This window comes from Akebia trifoliata, chromosome 16 (assembly GCF_017979445.1).
Source record: "Akebia trifoliata isolate Shusen 1 chromosome 16, ASM1797944v1, whole genome shotgun sequence".
NCBI lineage: Eukaryota > Viridiplantae > Streptophyta > Magnoliopsida > Ranunculales > Lardizabalaceae > Akebia > Akebia trifoliata.
The window spans coordinates 19,730,759-19,752,943 of NC_141390.1; the positions used below are offsets into that span (position 1 = coordinate 19,730,759).

At 35.4% G+C, this 22,185-nt stretch overlaps 1 protein-coding gene and 1 long non-coding RNA gene across 4 annotated transcripts; both read right to left on the minus strand.

Moving 5' to 3' along the window:
* Window positions 1–1,636, minus strand: LOC147382752 (uncharacterized). The gene is made up of 2 exons (XR_015173251.1): window positions 991–1,636; window positions 1–854 (listed from the first exon to the last, which is right to left on the minus strand). It is a non-coding gene; the product is annotated as an uncharacterized LOC147382752 (long non-coding RNA).
* A 57-nt stretch (window positions 1,637–1,693) lies between these two features.
* LOC147382753 (YTH domain-containing protein ECT2-like) lies at window positions 1,694–12,449 on the minus strand. Of its 3 annotated transcripts, none has more exons than XM_086427055.1 (3): window positions 12,281–12,449; window positions 2,136–3,370; window positions 1,694–2,045 (listed from the first exon to the last, which is right to left on the minus strand). In XM_086427055.1, exons 2-3 carry the CDS (start codon window positions 2,736–2,738, stop codon window positions 1,824–1,826), a joined length of 825 nt encoding a protein of 274 aa, XP_086283181.1. In that variant the 5' UTR covers window positions 2,739–3,370; window positions 12,281–12,449; the 3' UTR covers window positions 1,694–1,823. The 3 variants fall into 3 exon arrangements, with proteins under 3 accessions (XP_086283181.1, XP_086283183.1, XP_086283182.1); XM_086427057.1 differs by having other exon boundaries at window positions 2,154–3,370; window positions 12,281–12,446; XM_086427056.1 differs by lacking the exon at window positions 12,281–12,449 and adding an exon at window positions 3,441–3,516.
* Between the last annotated feature and the right edge of the window lie 9,736 nt (window positions 12,450–22,185).

Consider the following 22,185-nt stretch of genomic DNA (forward strand, 5'->3'; position numbering starts at 1 on the left):
TTGATCTTTGATGATGAATTGGATTAAGATGATTGTGTCAACAAGTAATAGAAAGAAACCTATAAAGAAAAGAAGAAGTAATAGAGAGAAAAAGATAATGGTGAATGTGTGGAGATTTGAGAAGAAATCCAACAGAGGACAAGCCATATATGCTTCTTGCAAAGAAGCACAGAGGCGAAAACTTAATATCTTTAGGTTCCTATTATGACTTTGCTATCTAAGAAATCTTAGCTTGTGGAGACTGATGGGAAGTACAGATTTTTTTTATACATCAACACAACCCTGGATAATATCTTAGATGGATAAGATGACAGGTTATGGCTTGGGGGTTGAGATTTATGAGGTAAACCATCCACACCGTGTGATATTGTGTACCAAACATGTTTGAGTTAGGGTGGAGGGGCATCATTGGATTGATGCTAACTTGGTAACCAACCCCAACGAATTGATGCTAAATTGGTACAAGAAATTGGACTATTTTTTATCCCGTCATTCAAGAACCTACGAAAGAAATGACCTGATTAACAGACAAATAAAATAGTACGCAATCTTCATAAACAAAAAAAGATCAGTAAAAATGGTCTGATATAGTATTAAGAATTGAATAACAACTTGTCAGTTCACTATAAACTTGTAAAAGAATGAAGAAAAAAATAGTTTGGTATGGGAACCATTATAGGGGTTGAACACGCATGCTTAACACCTGCACACGCACACACAAAAATGCCTATTTACCAGTTTTCTTTCTTCTTGGAATAATAGAAATGAGCTTAAGTATGCCTATTTACCAGTTTTCTTTCTTCCATTTCTGGTTCTGCTGCCCATGACAAAAATGTCACGACATCTTTCCCCATCTGCACCAAAATGACAAAAGCTCAAGTCGATAATAAACTACGGTACACTTGGTGTCACTCAATTTCTTGTGTTTCGAATTAAAACTAGAAAAATCTAGGGCATTATATAAAATTTCAAATCAGAAAGGAAATTGACCTTGAATTGAACGAAACCCAGATGAATCTATGATGAAGAGGAGATCCACCGGATCTTCAGCTAAAAAACAACTTACAATGAGAGAAAATTATCAAGTATTTTACAGAGAAAACAAAGTCCCTAAAACATGTAAGATGAGTAATAATGCTGCAACAGTAAGAACAACCAACTTGCAGAGAGAGAGAGAGAGCATCAGACCAACTTATTTAAAAGGAAAAGAAATAGGTACTAAAATATATTGAACTGCTATATCATAAACACCTCTCCAGATTATAAACCATCAGTTAAAAATAACAAGTCTAAAATGAAGGGCAAATGAATTACCGCTGTCCCAGACCTTTATTGTGACCAACAAACTCTTTCACTGGTGATATCGTGTTTCTCACATCCCAGAATTTTGTATAAATATAATAGCCAATTAGTGAACTTAACATCCTTATTAAACTAATACCTAAACAAAAAAAGAATATCTCAAAAAGAGGTTACTCTTAGAGAAGGTGAATTATCATCATCAGATGCAACAATGAGTTGGGTGGCGACATCGGGATTCCACTGCAGAACTGACCACCATCTTCGATTTGAATCTGAAAAACTGACAGCAAACAAAAATCAAATCACGTAATTATAGACAGCACGATGCATAAGTGTCCACAGCATTTCACAGTAGGCATTGTATCAATAGAACAAACAAGAACTCAGCTTGCATTGCTGAAAACATCGATCAAGGGGGTGTATCCACCATTGTACAACGATCCAAGCATGCCCCACTTAGCGGCCTTAGCTGCATTGTATCAAACCACAGTAGGCATTGTATCAATAGAACAAACAAGAACTCAGCTTACCTCTTGCGTGTCTCTGCTATTAGTTACTGGCTTATTCTCATTGTTCTCTAATATGATATGCCGAAAATTAGTGTTTGGTACATCTTTTACTATATGCCACTTAACAGGGAAGCTACCACTCCATTTATCTTGCTGCCAGAAATCCATATCCTTGTTAAAGTCAACTGTGCCAATCATCTCTGCAACACCACAAAACTGCCCACTTGCATTAACCTGCATTGGAAAGAATCCCCGTCAGCAAAGCTTAAAACAAAACCAAAGATGGAAAAAAGCAATACCCAAATTGATTATAAATAAACTCACAGAAAAGAACAGAAATACATGATAGCCTCTTGGATTTCCAGCAGCTATTGTTTGTGCATCTTGATACGCTAGTTCCAGTCTCTTGTTCCCATTAGGAGTACTTGACCATACATTATATTTAATGCTCTTATGCACATTATCCTCACTATACAATTTGATTACGAAGAACTTAGCATTAGCATAGTTAACAGGAAAATCTTCCATATTATACTGATTAGTATAGATAATGATCTTTCCCTGTTCACTTGTAGATCCTGTCTTTGTTGAGTGGGCATCAACAGAATTAGTTGGCATCCATTGGCTTTTTGACCTGTTCATCCTAGGCCCCCGATTCTGTTCACCCAGCAAATCCTGATTTCCATTTCCATTGTTTGAAACCCTACCATAGTGCAACCTAGGCCTATCCACCACTGCCCATCCACGTGCATTTGATCCAAAGTCGGGTAAAACATTAGTAATGGGAGAAGCAACTTTTAATGGGCTACGGATAGTGGAAACCTTCCTAACAGACAATTGATCCGCAGCTTGACTTGAGCCAGTAGCATTTCTACCCTGGAAACACATCATTTCGAACAATGATCTAAAGATCAATTCCTGGACCATTTTGTACGAGAATAGGCAGACATTAGTACACACAAGTTTAGTGGCTGAGTTTGGGGCTAATTTCCAAATTTTCACAATTTATGAAGCAACACCTGCATTCCTGATCCTTCCTGTCGCTACCATGTAAATGGAAGACAAAGGGCTATACCATGTACATTGTTAAATAGACCTCAGTGAATTAATGGCATCATAATCATTATAAAGATATCTCACTCGTATCATAAATTCAGGGAAGTATCCATCATTTTTTTTTTTTGCTCATTACAAAACAGAAAAGTAAGGTAATGTTAATCAAATAGAAGAAATACCTGAGCAACTTGTGATGAAGCTGACTAAGAAACACTACCAGAAGTAAGATTAGTGTGTGCCACAGGCTGCTTACTAGATGCCACATTAGCTACAGAAGAATGGGTTCATGGGTGGGTTCGATTTCATTCAATTTTAAACATATCTATGAGTTTACATTGATATAAGAATCAAATGCTCATATTTACACAGCAGGACACACATTAAAAACAAAAAGAAGTATAAAGAGAGAAAAAAGTCATCACCACAAGCCTGATCTCATCTTTGCTCCACTGCCTTTGTTGTCGACTGGAGACCTTCAAAGCTACATACACTACGAAGATTTGCTGCATATAAAAAAAAAGTTCAGATATCTACAAAACCTGATTATTTATGTTTTGAAATATGAAACAATACCTTATCTTTTCCCTCCTCCTTTCTCCGGGCTTGGGACCGGCAATGTAAAATATTTAATTTTACATTGGCAGAGTTAAAAAGGGGTTAGTTACAAAAGAAAAAAGCAGTTATTAATTAAACAACACGTATGTATAAAAGTCTAAAGTGGAGATATTAAATGTACCAAAAACTAAATGTATCTAATTGACTTTCAAGGTCATTAACTGGGAGGATGACTATTAGGAAACATGGAGCGAAAGTATAGGGCTATATACTCTTGGACTTGGCTCTGTACTTGGCTATGGATCTCTCTTTGCATTTGCATATGCATCTGTATCTACATCTGCATCTGCATCTCCCTTTGTAGCTCAGCAATCCTCTCCTCATGTTGTCGATCACGTTCCACTTGCATGTTTTGCAACTCAGCAATCCTCTCCTCATATTGTCGATCACGTTCCACTTACGTGTTTTGCATCTCATTCAATTGGGATTGCATCTCGGCATAAGTACTATTACAAGATGAGTTAGAAGTAGATGTAAAAACCGAACTCGGAGTCGGGCCTAGGCCATATGTACGCACTCTACCATGTCGCTCTGGTCCCATCTCCTTAGTAAATATCTTCTTACTTATGGGTGTAGAATCAGATCCGCCACTATCTTTATGTTTTTTTATCATATTATTCAGTAAAAAAAAAAATACATTAATAATTATCTTACAATAATTAATTTATTTGACAATTGACTTCTTACGTACAATAAGCTCGGCCGATTTAGGATCACTGTAAGACCCATTTTTCCTAGTATGAATTTTCTTGAAAATTAAACTTCAACCCGAGTAGGTAAACTACCATATTCTTTACCCTTGGCCTATAATTACATGAAAAAAAAAAAATAGTATATATCGTAGGTCACTTAAATATTAAAAAAAACATATATATAATTAACATATAAACACACACCATCTCTGACCAATACTGTGCACAACTCTTTGTCCCCCCCTTAAGTTTAATTACTTGGTTTTTCCTATTCTTGCTATTCCTTTTTGAGATAACCTACACAAATTTAATAACATTACAAACATATCATTCTTTAAAATGATTAATTAAGAAATATGTAATAATTTATACCTGAGCCTCGGGGGTACTCCAATAATGGACAAGCCAAGTCCATTCAGCCTTTGAGATGCCAGTAGGAATATGTAGCAATCTCTCCTCATATGTCTTATATTTTTTGAAATTATTCTTTAAATTATTCTTCCAATCTCTATACCTCGCCGACATACGTTGCATCATCCACTTCTTATTTGAATCATCAATTTCGGTCTTATTCTACAAAAACACATAATTTAATAAATAAATAAAAAATGATATAATTAGAAAAATAACAAACACATTAATTTATATTTACCTTGACAGCTTGCCATAGTGAGTCCTTTGAATGCTTTGGAATGTCAGCCCATTTCTTATATTGCAAAGGGGCATAACTAGAATGCCAAACAATAGTCCCCAATAATTGTGAAAAACGACTAGCATTCTCTCCTACCGCCTGGTCATATTTATTCCAATCTAATGACATCTTTTTGCCTATCTTCTGGCCAAAATTACCCACACCTCGCGTAGGGCCTCTCTTCCTCGTGCTAGTAGAAGCTAAAAAGATGAAATCATAACAAACAAAAAAATGTTAACGATAAATCATCTAGATGCACATGTCATTAACGATAGTACATGATATTCAAAATAATTTAATACAACATATCATACCTGCACTACTCACACTGTCTCCAACATCCTCGGATGGCATAACTCTAGAAGATTCTCCACGAGACATATCTAACTAAGCAATTCATAACAATGAAAATCAATATATTCACCAATTAGAAGGAAATTTCACTTAACAAACTATCAATAAGTAAAAATTTTATTAAAAAATAGGTAAGGAGTCCTCAAGAGAAAAACAAGCAACAAGAAAAAAGAAGTAAAACAAAATGACTAAACATCATCATCATCATCATCATCATTAATGAAATCATGGTCACCGTCATTTCCTTCGACAAGTACTCCTTGGATATCATTCCTATACCCATATTCATCTTGCTTATAAAAAGATTGTGCCTGGTTTGCAAAGATATAAGGTTCGTTAGTAGATAATGTCCGTGTAATATTCATACAACTGAACCCATATTCATCTTGTTTGAATCCCCCACGACTCAAAACATACCACTAATGACATTTGAATAAAACAACTCGATACCCATTAGGTTACTTTAACTCTAAAACATCATTTAAGATGCCATAATATCCAACATTGCCTGTCACTGGATTCATGTCCCTCACGCTTGCAAAACTATGTGTCTCTGTAGATACGAACACACCACTGTTTTGAGTCTTTCGCTGTCTGTCGCGCTCTTTTGTGTGAAATCTAAAGTCATTCACAATATATCCCTTAAAACAAATCACATTATGTGATGGACCCAAAGCTAGATTCTCGATACATTCATCCACAGGCTCACCATGTAATCGCATTTGAGTAACCTATTTAAAATTAGAAAATAGAATAACTAAAGTTACAATTATATTGAATTGTACTTAATAAAAAAATGTAATCATGATATTGAATACATACGTGATGTTTAAACCATTCGAAAAATTCTTTAATATGTTTTCGCTCCATATCCCTCGCACTCATGTGATTATGAGTGTCTTTAATCAACTGTCTATGTTGTCTATAAAATAAATTGTTCCATTAATAAGTGAATAATGAAAATTATGAATATATAAAGAGTAGATTTGAAAAAAATTATCTTACCAAACAAATGGAGCAATTTCATTACAGTTGTTCAACACGTAAATACGTGCTTGTTCCCACTCACTGGATCCCAATATTTGTGGGATAGCCTTTCCAATAGAACGACCATTTTCCATAAAAATTGATAACATTCCACTCGAGCCAACATCAACACTATCGTTATTACGCTCTAGTTGGTTGAATCTTGTTTGGACCCCATGCAAGTACCTCGAGCAAAATGTTAACGATTCTTCACAAAGATAACCTTCTGCAATTGAACCCTTTGGATAATTTTTATTATGCACATATGACTTTAGCCTGTGAAAGTATCTCTCTATTGGATACATCCACCTGTAGTGTACTGGACCGGCCATCTTGACCTCACTAGCTAAATGAATGGGTAGATGAACCATAATATCAAAGAATGCCAGCGGAAAGATCATCTCCATTTTACAGAGTGTTAAAACAATTTGATGTTCAAAAAATTCTAGTCCCCTTACCTTGAGTACCTTACAACATAATTGTCTGAAAAATGTGAACAACTCAATCAAAACAGACCATACATTATTAGGCAAGAGTCCCCGTATTGCAAGTGGAATAAATCGTTGCATCAGTACATGAAAATCATGACTCTTCAGTCCTGAGATCTTGCATTATTTAACCTGAACACATCTTGAAAATTTTGAAAAATAACTATCTGGAACCTTTACACCCTTTAAGCATTCACAAAACTTCTTCTTTTCAAGTGACAACATTGTGTAACATGCAGGCGGTAGTAACTGTAGACACCCCATTTTTGTATTCGCCTGATTAATCAACTCGTCAACCCGATCGCAACGGTTCCCAATGATGGATGTTTATTCCAATACTTTATTTTGTTACCAAATATGTTTCAGAAATCCGGATGAGGTATCTCGAACTGACAAAACCTTAGAAACCACGCTGCGATAGAAAAATATGACTCCAGAAACATAGAAATCATCATCTTGCAGACAAAAAAAAGTTTCACGATAAAAATGACTAAAAAATGATCAAATTACCAAAATACCCCTAACATCAAAATATCCTTAGAGCCTACATTACACTTAGGAAAACCCATTCAAATACATAAAATAACAAATCGAAATCAAATAAATCATTTCGCCAATTTTAACAGAATTTAACAAAATTACGAAAATGCCCCTCATAAAGTTCATGATCATTTCACACAACAAAACTTCATAAATGACACAAACCAATATTTCCATTGAATTCCTTACGAAAAATTGATTCTAAAACATCTTGGAACATGAAAAACCAACTTAAAAAGCGAAAAGTCTTCTCCGGGGGCAAAACGGTAATTTCACAATTTTCATAATTAAAATTTTTGAAATTAATAAATAAAATATTAAATAATTAAAGTGAAATATTAATGAAATTAATTTAAAAATTTGAACTAAAAAAATCAATAAATCGGGCTCTCAGGCAAAATTGTTGAGGGTTAGCAAGATATTTCTTTAAGGACCCCTCCATTTGGGGGTCCAAAGAATTAAAGATATAATAGAGGGGGGTTCTCCAAAAAATTAAAGTCAATCAAGAAAGACTAAAGTCAAGTTATTAAAGTCAATCAAGTAAGACTAAAGTCAAAATTAAAGTCAATTAATTAAGACTAAAAGTCAAAATCTTAAAGTCAATCAATTATGACTAAAGTCAAAATATTAAAGTCAATCAAATAAGACCAAAAGTCAAAATCTTAATAGAGTTTTAATTAAATAATAACTCTATTTAATAGAGTTCTAACTAAAATATAACTCTACCTAAAACAATTCTAATAAAAATACAATTTTGCCTAAAATAATTCTAACTAAAATACAACTCTAACTAAAATAATTATAATCAAACACTAATTCTATCTAAATCAACCCTTAAAAAAATCTATAAATAGAGGTCCTCACATCCTATTTTCGTATCAAATCATAAACCCTAAGAGAAGTAGATCAAAAAGTCCCCCTAGCCTCCCATAAACCCTAGTTTTGGAGTCCCAACTCCTTACCTAGCACCCATACCTCAATTTTAGCTCAAAAAACACCTAGAAGCCCTTCAAAAACACCCTCAAAATCCATAAACAAATTCGAAGAATCCAGATCTAAGGAAGGGATACCTCGCCTCGGAGATCAGAAATCAGATCCGGAGATAGACTGAAGCAAGGAATACTGAACAAGGAGTTACTCTGTCAAATATGAGGGAACGATAAAGTTGTCTTCGGAAAGGTATAATTTCTTAATATTTTTATCTAGGTCTTTATAGCAATGTAATTTATTTGAGAAATTAGTAGAGACCGGCTTTGGTCGGGCGGGGTTGGTGCCTAACACTTTCCAACCCCATAACGTGATCTCCGGACCCTTTTTTCTTTCGTAGATTTGTAACATTTGCCTTTCTTAGAGTCAGTTTGGTTCTTAGATCTTAATAACTAGGTGGCGACTCCCAAACCTCAAGGGTCAAAAGCGGATCCGCGCACCCCGTGGATCGAGGGCGCTTTTAGTAACAGTTTCCCCCTTTCCGGTATCGGGTGAAGTTCTTTCCTTATACCCATTAATTGTATATCAAGACGACTTTTCAAATTGTCTTTTGTTGAACCTTCAATGTTCAAAAGTGTTCCAATCAAATTATCGCATATATTTTTTTCAATGTGCATAACATCCAAATTGTGACGCAATAAAAGATCTTTCCAATACGGTAAATTGAAAAAATATACTTTTTTTCTTCCAATTTTTTGGTAACTTGCAATCATCCTTTTTTCTCTTCTTCCCAATCTTATCTTTATTTGCCTTACCAAAAATAATTTTCTCGTATTTTCGTAATTGATAAAGCACATCCTCTCCACTCAACGGTTTTGGTGTGTATTTCAACTATTTTTTTCCATTAAACGAATTTTTATTTTTTCGGAATCTATGATCAAGTGGTAAAAATCGACGATGTCCCAAGTAACATTCTTTGTTTCCTTTATGCAATCTAACTGAACAAGTATCTTTGTGGCAAGAGGGACAAACAAGTTTTCCTTTAGTATTCCATCCTGATAAGTTCGCATATGCAGGAAAGTCGTTAATAGTCCATAAAACGGTTGCATGCATCTTAAAATTTTATTTTCTTGAGGCATCGTATGTCTAAATTCCATCTGTCCACAATTCATTCAATTCATCTATCAATGGTTGCAGATACACATCAATGTCGTTCCCAGGAGCCTTAGGACCTGGAATGAGTAACGACAACATAAAAGAAGTTGGTTTCATACACATCCATTGAGATAAGTTATACGGAATCAAAACAACAGGCCATGTACTGTGAGGAGTGCTCATCTAACTGAAAGGAGTAAAACCATCGCTTGCCAATCCAAGTCTAACATTCCGAGGTTCAAAACCAAATAACGGATACTCCTTGTCTAAAGTTTCCCACGCCATAGAGCCAGCTGGATGCCTCAACACACCGTCTTTTATATGACTATCGGAATGCCATCTCATATTCTCGACTGTTTTTAAAGACATAAACAACCGCTTAAGGCTCGGTTTTAATGGAAAATGACGCAAAATCTTTGCAGCTATTTTCTTATCTTTTGTAGACGAACGAGAAGGTCCCTCAGTTGACTCGCATCTAATTGATCTCCATCTAGACTCACCACACACTACGCATTCATTTGCATTCTCATGCTCCTTTCAATATAGCATGCAGTCATTCGGGCACGAATGTATCTTCTTGTAATGTAAGCCAAGTTCCCGCAGGATCTTCTTCAATTCGTAATAATTCTTTGGCAACTTTTCACCAGTAGGAAATGCATCTTTTAACAATTCGAGTAACATATTAAATGATTTATTGTTCCATCCATTAAGACATTTCAGATGTAAGAACTTTACAATGAAAGATAGTTTTAAAAATTTAGTACAACCTGGATATAACTCAGTCTCGGCAGCTTTCAACATTTCATAAAACTTGTTTGCATCCTCATTTGGCTCATCTGGACTGTCATCATTTGACTCATTAACATCTTCACACTCAGAGTTTGGGATTTCAAATGCATCTTGTAACATTCTTTGCATATCATCACCCTCTTTGGACTCATTAATTATATATTCATCTTCGAATGTCTCACCATGATGTGTCCAATGTATATATCCCTTATCTATCCCATACCATAATAAATCACCATGCACGTTTTCTCTATTCTTTACCACCACGTTGAAACATTTGACACAAGGACATTGGATCGCATTATCGAACTTTGAATGAGAAAATGCAAAATCCAAGAACTTAATAACTCCTGTTTCCTACTCAGGGGCATCTCTAGGTAACTGAATCCAACTTTTATCTATCGGCATATCCACTTCATAGCAATGTCACCTTTAAACTAAACACACCTGGTCACATATAACTAAAACTAAGGAAACAACTAGTCAACTATTGACGAAATATTTTACTCAAATGAGACGATCCATCGTAATTACATTACGAAATATTTTACGTAATTTGTTCTACTTTTTCTTTTCTTTTCTTCTATTTATAGTGAGACCCACACGTCTCTGTATAACTAAGCCCGCCTAACTCGCAAAACGCTGGAAACATTTTCTATTACTGTGTTTTGTGGTGCAAACAAGTAGGATAAAAAATACTAACATTTACAATCCATACATGGAAAAAATGTGCAAATCAAACAAAATACAGTATTAAATCCAAAAGGATAAGATCCATAAAAAATCATGCATAAATTTACAACCATACATAGAAAAATATTGCAAATAAAATAAAATCAAACAAAAAACAATAAATCCAAAAGACAAGAACCATTATTAACGTGAAAGAGAAGCATTTAACGTGGTCCTTTCACGTTTTAGTGAATATTCGAGATATCCCTATGTTTTTAAATTGCTGAGATGCCCCCTTGACCTCTTTCTTGCCTTATCAAGTAATGGATAGTTACCTAAATGACCTTCCAAACGACAAGTCTGCTTCAGAATTTTGAAGGAACTCTCCCTTTTGGTCTATGTATATTAGATTTTTTTATTTTTTTAAATAACGTACTGATGATATGCTTAACCTTGACCTTGGTCTTCTCTTATGAACTAATAGAAACATGAGATCAATATCCTCATTATTCTCACCACCACCACCACCAAATTAATCATCACATCACCACCACTGTAAGGGCTACATAGACTAATTTGGGAAGAAAGATAAAAGATTATTAGATCATCTTTAATTAGTTGATAATAGAAGACTGAGGTCAAGGGACTGTCACCAATTTGGAAACATATGGGTATCTCAAATTGACCAAAACGTGACAGGGGCTTCAAAGTTTCTTTTTTTTCTCTTAAACATTGTCATCCTTATTTTTTAAATTTTGGTTGTATTTATCCAGAAATGATATGGTTAATCAATTTTGATTGTTGGCTTCTCATCTGTATATGTAAATATTCAAATTTTGTGATACAGAAATGAAATTCAATGGAGAGTTTACAAAATGTGACTGTGTGGGCTAGAGTTTCTTTCAGAGCTTTCTAACCATTAACAAATGAAATTCCATACTTTATTTTTTGCAGAAAAAGGAAAAAAGAAAAATACCTATTAGTTATCAAAACCATTGTCTAAATATAGAATTTTAGCACAAAAATCTTTTACAAAATGAAACTTACTTCAAATTTATTCCCTCCACCCATTACATACAAGCTTAGTTAATCTGAACTTAAAGCAAATACAAAAATTAATACAGATCTGAGAGTAAACTTGATATTCTGAGTGAGTTCTCAGATTTGATAAGCAGAATTGGGGAGTGATGGTCTCCTGAAATCTGATTTTGTCCAATTGAATATTAGTTAGCTATAAAAATGAGAAATTAAGGTCTTAGTTTGAAATTGAATCAAAAATTGAATTAAAATCATAGAAATTGGGATTTTGGTTTGAAATCAAATCAAAATTTGAATCAACCCTATAGAAATTAAGATTATACAGAAAAATCAACAAACTATGCAGGAAAACAAAAAATGCAGTAAAATCTAGGGTTTAGGGATCGATTGAAGAGAAAAATTAACAAAATATGTATAAAAACATACCTAAATTTTCAAGGTCGAAATCAGATCGGATCTGTTTAGTTGAACCCTCACGCGTTTGAGAGATCAAGAGAGCGAGAGATCGATAGAGAGGTAGAGAGGCAGAGAGGCAGAGAGACATCGACAGAGACAGATCTGTCGAGTATGAGATGAGAGAGAGACAGGCTTCATTTTCGATTTGCAGACGAGAGAGAAAGAGAGAGAGTGAGGCTTCGTTTTCAAGTTTCAGACGAGAGAGAGAGAGTGACAGGAAAACGAAGACTGATTTCGTTTGAGACGAGAGACAGAGAAAACGAAGACTGATTTCGGGTGAGTGAGTGAGTACAGCGAGAGTGAGTGAGTGAGTTAATAGAGTATTAAATTGATTTCGGGTGAGTGAGTGAGTACAACGTGAGTGAGTGAGAAAACGAAGACAGATTTCGGGTGAGTTAGTGATTTTGGGCGAAATAAATATTATATTGCGACGGTCAAACTTTGACCATCACAAAAAGTGGTTGTGGTAGCTAATTTTTCTTGTAGTGTGGGAGCAATGAAGAAATGGTAGACCACTTGTTCTTTTGGTATACTTTTGCCAAAGACGTCTAAAACTTATTTTGCCTGAAATTGAAAGACAAGTACTTGGATTTGATTGTGGGAGCTCGAAATCCCAATTTTCTTTGGTGCTTGCAATGACACCATGGATGATAATCTGGTGCATATGGCTGGCCAAAAATAAATGGATTTTTGAGGAAATTCAGTTGAGGGTGGAAGACGTGGTCAATACTTCTTTATGTTGGCTTAAAGAGCTCACAACTACAATTCATGTGAAAGACAGATCATCAGGTTGGACCAGAAGATTCTTGGGGTCATTGGGGTATTCATTACATTCGAGTTTTCAAAGAAGGGTACTCTCTGTTTGCTGGAAATTCCCTCATTCGAATTGGCTCAAACTGAATACGAATGGCGTGAGTAGAGGTAACCCAGGTGTAGCTGGAGGGTGTAAGCGAACTCAGAGATGATAATGGCAATCTAATGAGAGCTGCTGGCTGGTTTTTTGGAGAATTTTCCAATAATTTAGCCGAGTTCAAAACTTTATTCATACCTACAAATGAGTTTGATCTATCAAATAAGAAAATTATCATTGAGTCGGATTCATCTCTATTGGTGAAGGGACTAACAAGTGGTTGTATACCTTGGTCTTTGGAGAGTTGGATGCACCAAATTATAATGATTCTATCGAAGTTCACTTGGAAAGTTCAACACATCTGGAGAGAGAGCAACTCCGCATCAAATCCTTTGGAAATTATGGCATCCAAACAAGAATCTCAACAACATTCTCTAGCTGCAACAACCATCCCTTAATTTCAAAACAGTGTATATATGCAAAGGTGATAAGATGGCTATGCTTCAAACTAGAATTGTAAATTAAGGGGAGTCCCCACTTATATTCTTTTATTCTTTAATATATCCTTTCATATGCTTGCCTAGAAATATATATATATATATAAAGTTAAGAAGATTTTTTTATCAAGTAAGATTAGCCACTATGGTTTTATACATATAAGGGATGGCTTCGAATTCGAATTCTTGGTTGCTCATGCCTAAAATCTGGAATGAGATAGAATTATGGCACAAGTATGAAAGGGTGGATATAATTAAACATTGGATCATAATGGGAGATTTTAATACTAAGAGTAACAAAACTGAAACAAAGTGGAGAGAAAACAGAGGTTGAAGATGTAATCTGAAATGAACTCTCTATCTTTGCTCTTACTGTACAGCAGATCATGAAATGTATGTATGGAGAAAGGATCCAATCTTCTATTGATAGGATCCAATCTTCTAGTATCTTATTATGGAAAATAGAATAAAGAATATACAAGAATTAAGGCATTAGTTCTGGGGATTATATTGACTTTCCTAATACTCCCCCTCAAGTTGGTGCGTGAACATTGTAAACACCCAACTTGCGTATGAGATTAAGAAACTGAGAAGCATTGAGAGGCTTGGTAAGGACATCAGCTAGTTGTTGATCACTAGGAATGTATGTGGTGCAAATCAAGCCTGACTGAATTTTCTCACGAATAATGTGGCAGTCGATTTTTATGTGTTTTGTCCGTTTGTGAAAAACGGGATTGGCAGCAATGTGCATAGCAACTTTATTGTCACAAAATATGATAGCTGGCTGAGGATGAGGAACTTGAAGATCTTGTAAGAGATAAAATAGCGAAGTGACCTCGCAACATGTGGATGCCATGGCTTTATATTCTACTTTAGCTGAGGAACGATAGATAGTTGATTGTTTCTTGGACTTCCATGAGATGGGAGAATCACCTAACATAATACAATAACCTATGATAGACCGTCGAGTCTCAGTGCAACTAGCCCAATCGGAGTCACAAAAACCATGTAGCTGAAGTGAACTAGAGGTTGGTAATAAGATGCCTTGTCTAGGTGTTTGCTTGATGTAGCGTAGGATGTGGTAAGTAGCATCAAGATGGGGCTGTCATGGTTGATCCATAAATCGACTTAGGATGTGCACAAAAAAAGTGATGTCGGGACGAGTAATAGTAAGGTAGATAAGACGACCTACGAGACGACAGTAACATGATGGATCAGTAATTAGAGGACCATCATCTTTGGTGAGTTTCAAATTTTGCTCCATAGGAAATGTTGCTGGTTGAGATCCAATCAATCCAGTATCATCAAGTATATCCAAATCATATTTGCGTTGTGATAAGTAGATGCCTTGACTAGATCGAGCAACCTCAATACCCAAAAAGAACTTCAATTGACCAAGATCCTTCAACTTGAATCAACTGTGGAGTGAAACTTTGAGAGCGGTAAGTGCATGTAAATGATTTCCATTGAGTATAATGTCATCTACATAGACAAGGACAACAGTGAAGGAGGGTCCAACTAAACAAGTAAATAATGAATAATCTGCTTTGGACTGAGTATAGCTAACCTCCAAGAGTGCACCAGAAAGTTTTGCAAACCATTGTCATGATGTTTGCTTTAGTCCATTGGGAGATTTATTAAGACAACAAACTCTACTCTCCCCCTTTCGTGTAAAACTAGGAGGGACGATCATGTACACTTCTTCATCAGGGTTACCATGTAAAAATGCATTGTTTACATCTAACTGATGGAGATGCCAATTATTGATGGATGCAATGGCAAGTAAATATCGAACTGTAACAAGTTTAGCAACAAGAGAAAATGTCTCATTATAATCTAGGCCCTCCTTTTGATTGTAACCTTTTGCTACTATGCGTGCCTTGTATCGCTCAATAGAACCATCTGAATTGTGTTTGATCTTATACACCTACTTACATCCAATAGGCTTTTTATGAGGTGGTAGTGATGTAAGAGTCCAAGTATTATTTTCTTCTAAAGCTTGAATCTCGGCAGTCATGGCTTCACACCATTTAGGGTCCGTAATTGCTTGGTGAAATGATTGAGGTTCTGAGATAGAAGAGATTGCTACAGAAAAATCTCGATGAGATGAAGAAAAACTATCATATGAAAGAAAAGATGATCAAGGATGAGAAGTACTGACCTTGGAACATGTCAATGAGGTTGATGATGGATTGGGGGAAGAATGACGAAGGGCAACCTGACAATGATAATTCTGTAGATAATTTGGTCGACATTGCTCACGTGTAGATTGTCTAAGTACTGGAGCATTCATGGTAGGAATAAGCGGTGAAGACTCTCCAAAGGAAGGATTGGTAACATCAACATGATTTTCTAAAGGGTTGGTAACATCAACATGATTTTCTAATGGGGTTGGTGTGATTGTAAAACGTGTAGCATCTTGATCAGGTAAAAAGGTGGCATGACATCTGATGGAGTTGAGGGTTCTCTCATTGTTTCTAAGTGGAAGGGAAAAATATCTTCATAAAGGATAACATTTCTAGAAATAAAGAGAGTTTGGGAGTTCAAATAAAAAACATTGTAACCTTTTTGACCATATGGATATCCAAGGAATATATATTTTCTTGCCCGAGGATCAAATTTGGAGCGATTGAAGGTTAGTGTACTTGCATAACATAAACAACCGAATACGCGTAGATGAAAATTTGAAGGTACTCGTTTGAAAAGAGATTCATAAGGTGTAAGACCAGAGAGGAGTGGTGTGGGGGTGCGGTTAATGAGATATGCTGCACTTAGAACACATCCCCCTAAAAATGAAGTGGCAAGCAAGCTTGAAATCACAAAGCATGAGCAACCTCTAAGAGATGTTGGTGTTTGTGCTCAACAACAACATTTTGTTGTGGAGTCAACGCAACTGCATTGATGAACAACTCCTTTATCTTGATAGAATGTTTACATTTGGAATTCAAGCTCATTGTAGCTTCGGATTTGTTTAATCTTTTTTATCAAATTGAGTTTCAACCAAAGCGAAGAATGATTGAAGGAGATGGTGGGTTTCAGATTTGTGTTTCATGAGAAAGACACAGGTGCATCTAGTGAAATCATCGACAATGGTCTAAACATAATGTGCACCATTTAGAGAAGCATTGTTATAATGACCACATATGTCACAATGAATTAATTGAAAAGGTTCAATGGTTGAAATAGTACTTAAAGGAAAAACTAATCTAGTTTGTTTAGCAAGTGGATAAATTTCACAATGTTTGGGATCTGAAACAGAAATTTCTGAATTATTTTTAACTAAAAGATCCAAACGTTTATTGGAGAGGTGTCCCATCCGCTTATGCCATAAGTCAAAAGAAGTACTAGCTGCTGCAAAGTGAGTTTGTTCTTTATTCACAAAATGAAAATGGTAGAGCCCATTCATCTCCTTACCCGCTCCAATCATCGTCCTCAAAGATTGGTCCTATGTGATACACGAATCAGAGGAAAAAATGATAGAGCACTTAGAATGCTTGGTAAGCTTATTAATTGAAATGAGATTGAATTTGAATGATGGAAGGCAAAGCACATCATGTTATATCAGGGAGGATGTTAATTTCACTGTTCCAACATGGGAAACGGGGGCAATAGTCTCATTTGGTAATTTAACTGAAGAAGTCCCAAGAAAGGTAATGGAAGAAAGAGATGAAATGGAGCTAACCATATGATCGGTTGCTCCTGTATCAATTATCCAAGATATGTGATCTTTAGAGGAAGCCAAGCATAGAGAGGTACCTGACAAGGTGGTTTCTGATTGTGATAAACCTGCCTAGTGAGCCATGGGTTGCAAAGTGTTGAGTAAAGCTAGAAGCTGATGACATTGCTATTCTGTAAAAGATAATGCAAATGAGGATCCAGTATTATGTTTATCACTTGATATTGCTGTTACTTTCTTTGTAGAAGTTCCTTATTTATGAAGTCGATGCCTCAGTGGATATCCATGTATTCTGTAACATTTGTTAATGGTATGCCCAAGCCAGCCACAGTGAGCACAAGTTGGTCGATCCTGTTTTGATCCTTGATTTTTCTTGATTGAAAAATTGGTATCCTTGTTGTTTTTGTTGTTGTATCCTCCCTTCACCAATAGGGCAGCGGCCTCCATAAGTTGGGGAGTAGCAGCAGCAACTTCACGTTGTCACTCATCTTGGGGCATAAGAGAAAAAATGTGATTGATTGGAGGAACGGGATCCATAAGAAGGATTTGTCCTCGAATGGCAGCATATGAATCATTTAGCCCCATGAGGAGCTGCATTGTCCTTTCTTCTTGTTGGTAATCTATCAACTTCTTCATTGCGCCACACGAGCAAATTGGCATCTACCTGTATGTGCTGAGTTCATCCCAATATGCCTCTAGTTTGCTAAAGTAATTAACGACAGATTGTTGTTCTTGAGTATGGGATGAAATCTTCTGCTGGATTTGAAAAATCCTTGGGGCATTACCTTGTGAGAATCATTGCTTGAGATCTTCCCATACGTCATAGTTGAATCAGCATAAATGACGCTGGAGGCAAGCTCTTTTGATAGCGAGTTTAGTATCCATGACAAAGTCATATTATTGCATTGAACCCATTGATCATAATCTAGGTTATTGGTGTCAGAAGGTTTCTTGATTGATCCATCAAGAAAGCCCATCTTATTTTTTGTTGTTAGAGCCATAATCATGGCTCTACTCCCAAGTATTGTAGTTCTTGCCTATCAAAGGGTGAGTCACTAACATTGTTCCCGGATTCTCAGAGTGATGCAAATAGTAAGAATTGATGGAGTCTTGAGTCGAAGTCAAATTCTCTATGATGGAATGATTGCTATTATAACAGAAGATAAACTTGAGCAGAACCTTGCTTTGATACCATAACAAAATTGAAATAAAGTGGAGAGAAAACAGAGGTTAAAGATGAAATTTGAAATGAACTCTCTATCTTTTCTCTTACTGTACAGCAGATTACAAAAGGTATATATAGAGAAAGGATCCAATCATCTAGTATCTTCTATTGATAGGCTCCAATCTTCTAGAATCTTATTATGGAAAATAGAATAAAGAATATACAAGAATTAAGGCATTAGTTCTGGGGATTATATTGACTTTCCTAATAAAAAGATACCAAAATGAGAAGTTGGAGTGTGGGTAGGTTTACTTTAATTGGTTTTCTTGGAGTAATAAATTGGTAAATGAAGAAAAATCGCAAGTAGATTGGATAAAACTTTAATTAATTCAGTTTTGCTGATTAAGTTTCAACTATGAGCTTTGTCACACCCCTAAAATCCAACACGAATCCCAAGGATTCTGTTGTTAGATCTCAAGGCATGATAAAGACTTTGTTGTGTGTTGGGTTACGTAATTTGTTTTTGCTCCAAGAATCTGGGATCCACCTATCACATCAGTTCGTGTGTTTTGAATGACATCTCCAATTTAGAAAATTATCCTCGTTATGTTGACATGGCATGCGTTAGAGAGTTTGTGAGCACTACGACAAGAAATTCTGTGAGTAAAAAGTCACTCGTTGGGGTATTTGAATTGAGTGGAATTGTAGGACCTTCGAAGGGAAGGAATAAACCTTGCATAGGGTTGTTAGGTCTGTTACAGGATTAATTTTCTCTTAGAACAACATCTTCAAAGAATTTAAAAGATTTTTTTAAATGTTTTTTGTTTAAATGGGATTTGTTATGGGATTATTGAATGTTGTCCAGCTTGGTTTCCCTTTCTTTTCTGTTTTATTTTCTAGAATTGTGCGGCTGTTTTGGCCTCCATTTTTTTTTTTTACTTCTCCATAAAATATTTTATATATCAAAAAAAAGAAAAAGAAAAATTATGAGTTAGTTCAGCAGGTTGTAGGTCAAATCGTGCATGTTGATCATCAAAGTTTAATCTTTGCTTATGTTCTTATGTTTTTTAAGATTTTAGACGACGAAGACACTCCCACTGGCACCGATTTGTGTGTAGGAACCCAAAAAAGCTTTCAATTTAATGAATTTCCAAGGGGAAATGAGAATGTGTAGAAGAATATGTTTTCTTTTCCCGAATTAATAAGCTACTGGAACAAGCACTTGAAGAAGAGCACACTGCTCGTGATGCTCTCTGTACATGAAATTGGAGAAGGAAATATATGCTGCTGCATCAGCTAATGATGAAGCAATGGTGCAGGCATCGATAGAAATGGAAGCTCACCAGTATCAAAGAATAATTGAAGAAAAATCCGCGTATGATGCAAAGGAGATGGACATTCTTAAAGAGATACTCTTGAGGAGAGAGAGAGAAACATGTTTTGGAGAAGGAAGTTGAGGATGATTGACAGATTATGATGCCAAATGCAAATGAACAGTTTGAAGGTGATTTGAATGTTTTAGTGGGGATGTTGAAACAGATGCATAATTATTCATTTGATTCAAGTGAGGACTCAGTATTGATGCTGCATCAGATTAGCAAAAAAGAAATGGTCAAAGATGTGAGCCAATCATCGGATAATGTTGCCTTGTCTGGTATGAAACCAAATTGTGTCTTCCACATGGGCCCCATGGGCATGGATGAATTCAATGAAGAGTTTCAAGAGAAGCGTATGGTATCCATGTACAAGTATCCATTGCTTCACAAGGCCAGGGAATGAGATTATAGGTAGATTCCGGGTTTTGTAAAATGAATGGGTTTTAGGAACATAAATTTCTTGTGAAAACTATTATTTTTGTCGATGAGCAGAGGCAAAAGGATAATGCCAGAGTATGCCAAGAAGTTGTTAAGAAATCTGCTGCAATCAAACCAAGAAAACGAATTGAAAAACAAGTAGAAGACAAGATGAAATCACACAAAGAAATACATATATTTTACATGATTTCCTCAAGATTGAAGTATGTCCAAGAAACACACTGATTCCACTATGAAGAGAAAACTCGTAGTTACAAATTATAGCCTTTCACCAAAAATGAGAAATATAAATACTTCAGGAAACCTTACTAGGGTTTTTCATAATATTAGTGAAATTAAATAAAGAGTTTTGTGATTATGAAAAACGGGCACGAAATTGCTATAAGTAAGCGATGAAAATTGCTATAATACTTAGCGAGAAATTGTTTCTAGAAAATAAGGATATTAGGACAGCAATATGAGGGATATAGAATAACGTTATAATAAAAAATGATAGCGACTTTGGCATATAGCGATATTGGCTACAACTGCTAGAGAGTGATATCGAAAATAACGATTTTGATAAACCAGACTGAGGAAAATTCGTGAGTTTTTGGGAAAATGAGCATCGCCCAAAAATGAAAGTTAAGTTTGGGAAAGAAAATCAGTCCACTTGCATGCATGGTCGTATCAATGGGGCTATCAACCCACTAATTGCATAATAACTCTCATAAGTCGAAAAATGTCTTGCAGATAGCACAATGGCGGCCAACGGGAAGAAGATGACAAAGGGGAAAACATCCAAACCAATTCCAAGAGTGTCACAATAAACAGAATAAGAAGCAGATGCCACAGAGTAGTGTTGTCCTATGGAAGAGGAGATGATTACAAGTTCAGCTATGCAACTAGAGAAACGGACCAATTATTTCAGGCTGCAACCATTAATATTTGCTGAAGTGCAATATGCCCACAGTTGGGAGTTGGACCCATGGGCATCATGGATTAAGAAAATCTTCAATTATGCCAACATGAAGACGAGACTAGAAGAATTAGGTCTTGTGTCAGCAATAAAGATTACAATGAATGACCTATATCCAAATGAGCAATGAATTCAAATTATGGAACCCAAGTACTCATACGTTCATTTCAGCAGGCAATGAATTCAAGTTCTTTGTTGAAGATGGAATACAACTTGCTAGACTTCAAGTGGGGAAGGAGGTTGCATATACCCCCAAGGACAACTTGATGATGTTGAGTTGGGAAAATGGCTAGGCATGAACATAATGAGAAAGCTAGTTGGGAGCCTTCTTAGCAATCTCCCATTTAATTCTTGAAAAATTCACAAATTTTTTATTATTTTCAATGAAAGTATTATTCTCTGGATTATTGAACTATTCTGAATGCTTCACGTATTTTAAGATACAAAAGAATAAAACATGTCTTTCACAAATATTTATAAAACTCGATGGAAAAAAAATTCTACTATAACTTGTTGTATGTTCCAAAGTGTAAACATGTAAGTTGAGACATACAATACAAGTCGACTTTGAAGCGACCATGCTTCAAAATTTTGGAGGAATCACCTTTTTTCAAGTGACAAATGTCCTTTTTGTATTTAAAAAAATAATTACATGGCCCTTTACATTTATTTGAGAGTACACCTAAATTTTCCAAATTGATGATTTGTCTTCACCATCACCAATTTCATTGTCACTATTATATTATTGAATTTTTAGTTTTTAAAATTTTGAAATGAGATTGATAATACATGTATGAAGCATATGCCACATATTTTCCATTTATCGAATTTTTGATCGAATATTAGATCAAATTTTTGCAATCCAAAATCAAATAGAACTGGAATTTTTCAGGTATCGAATTTTTGTCATATTCC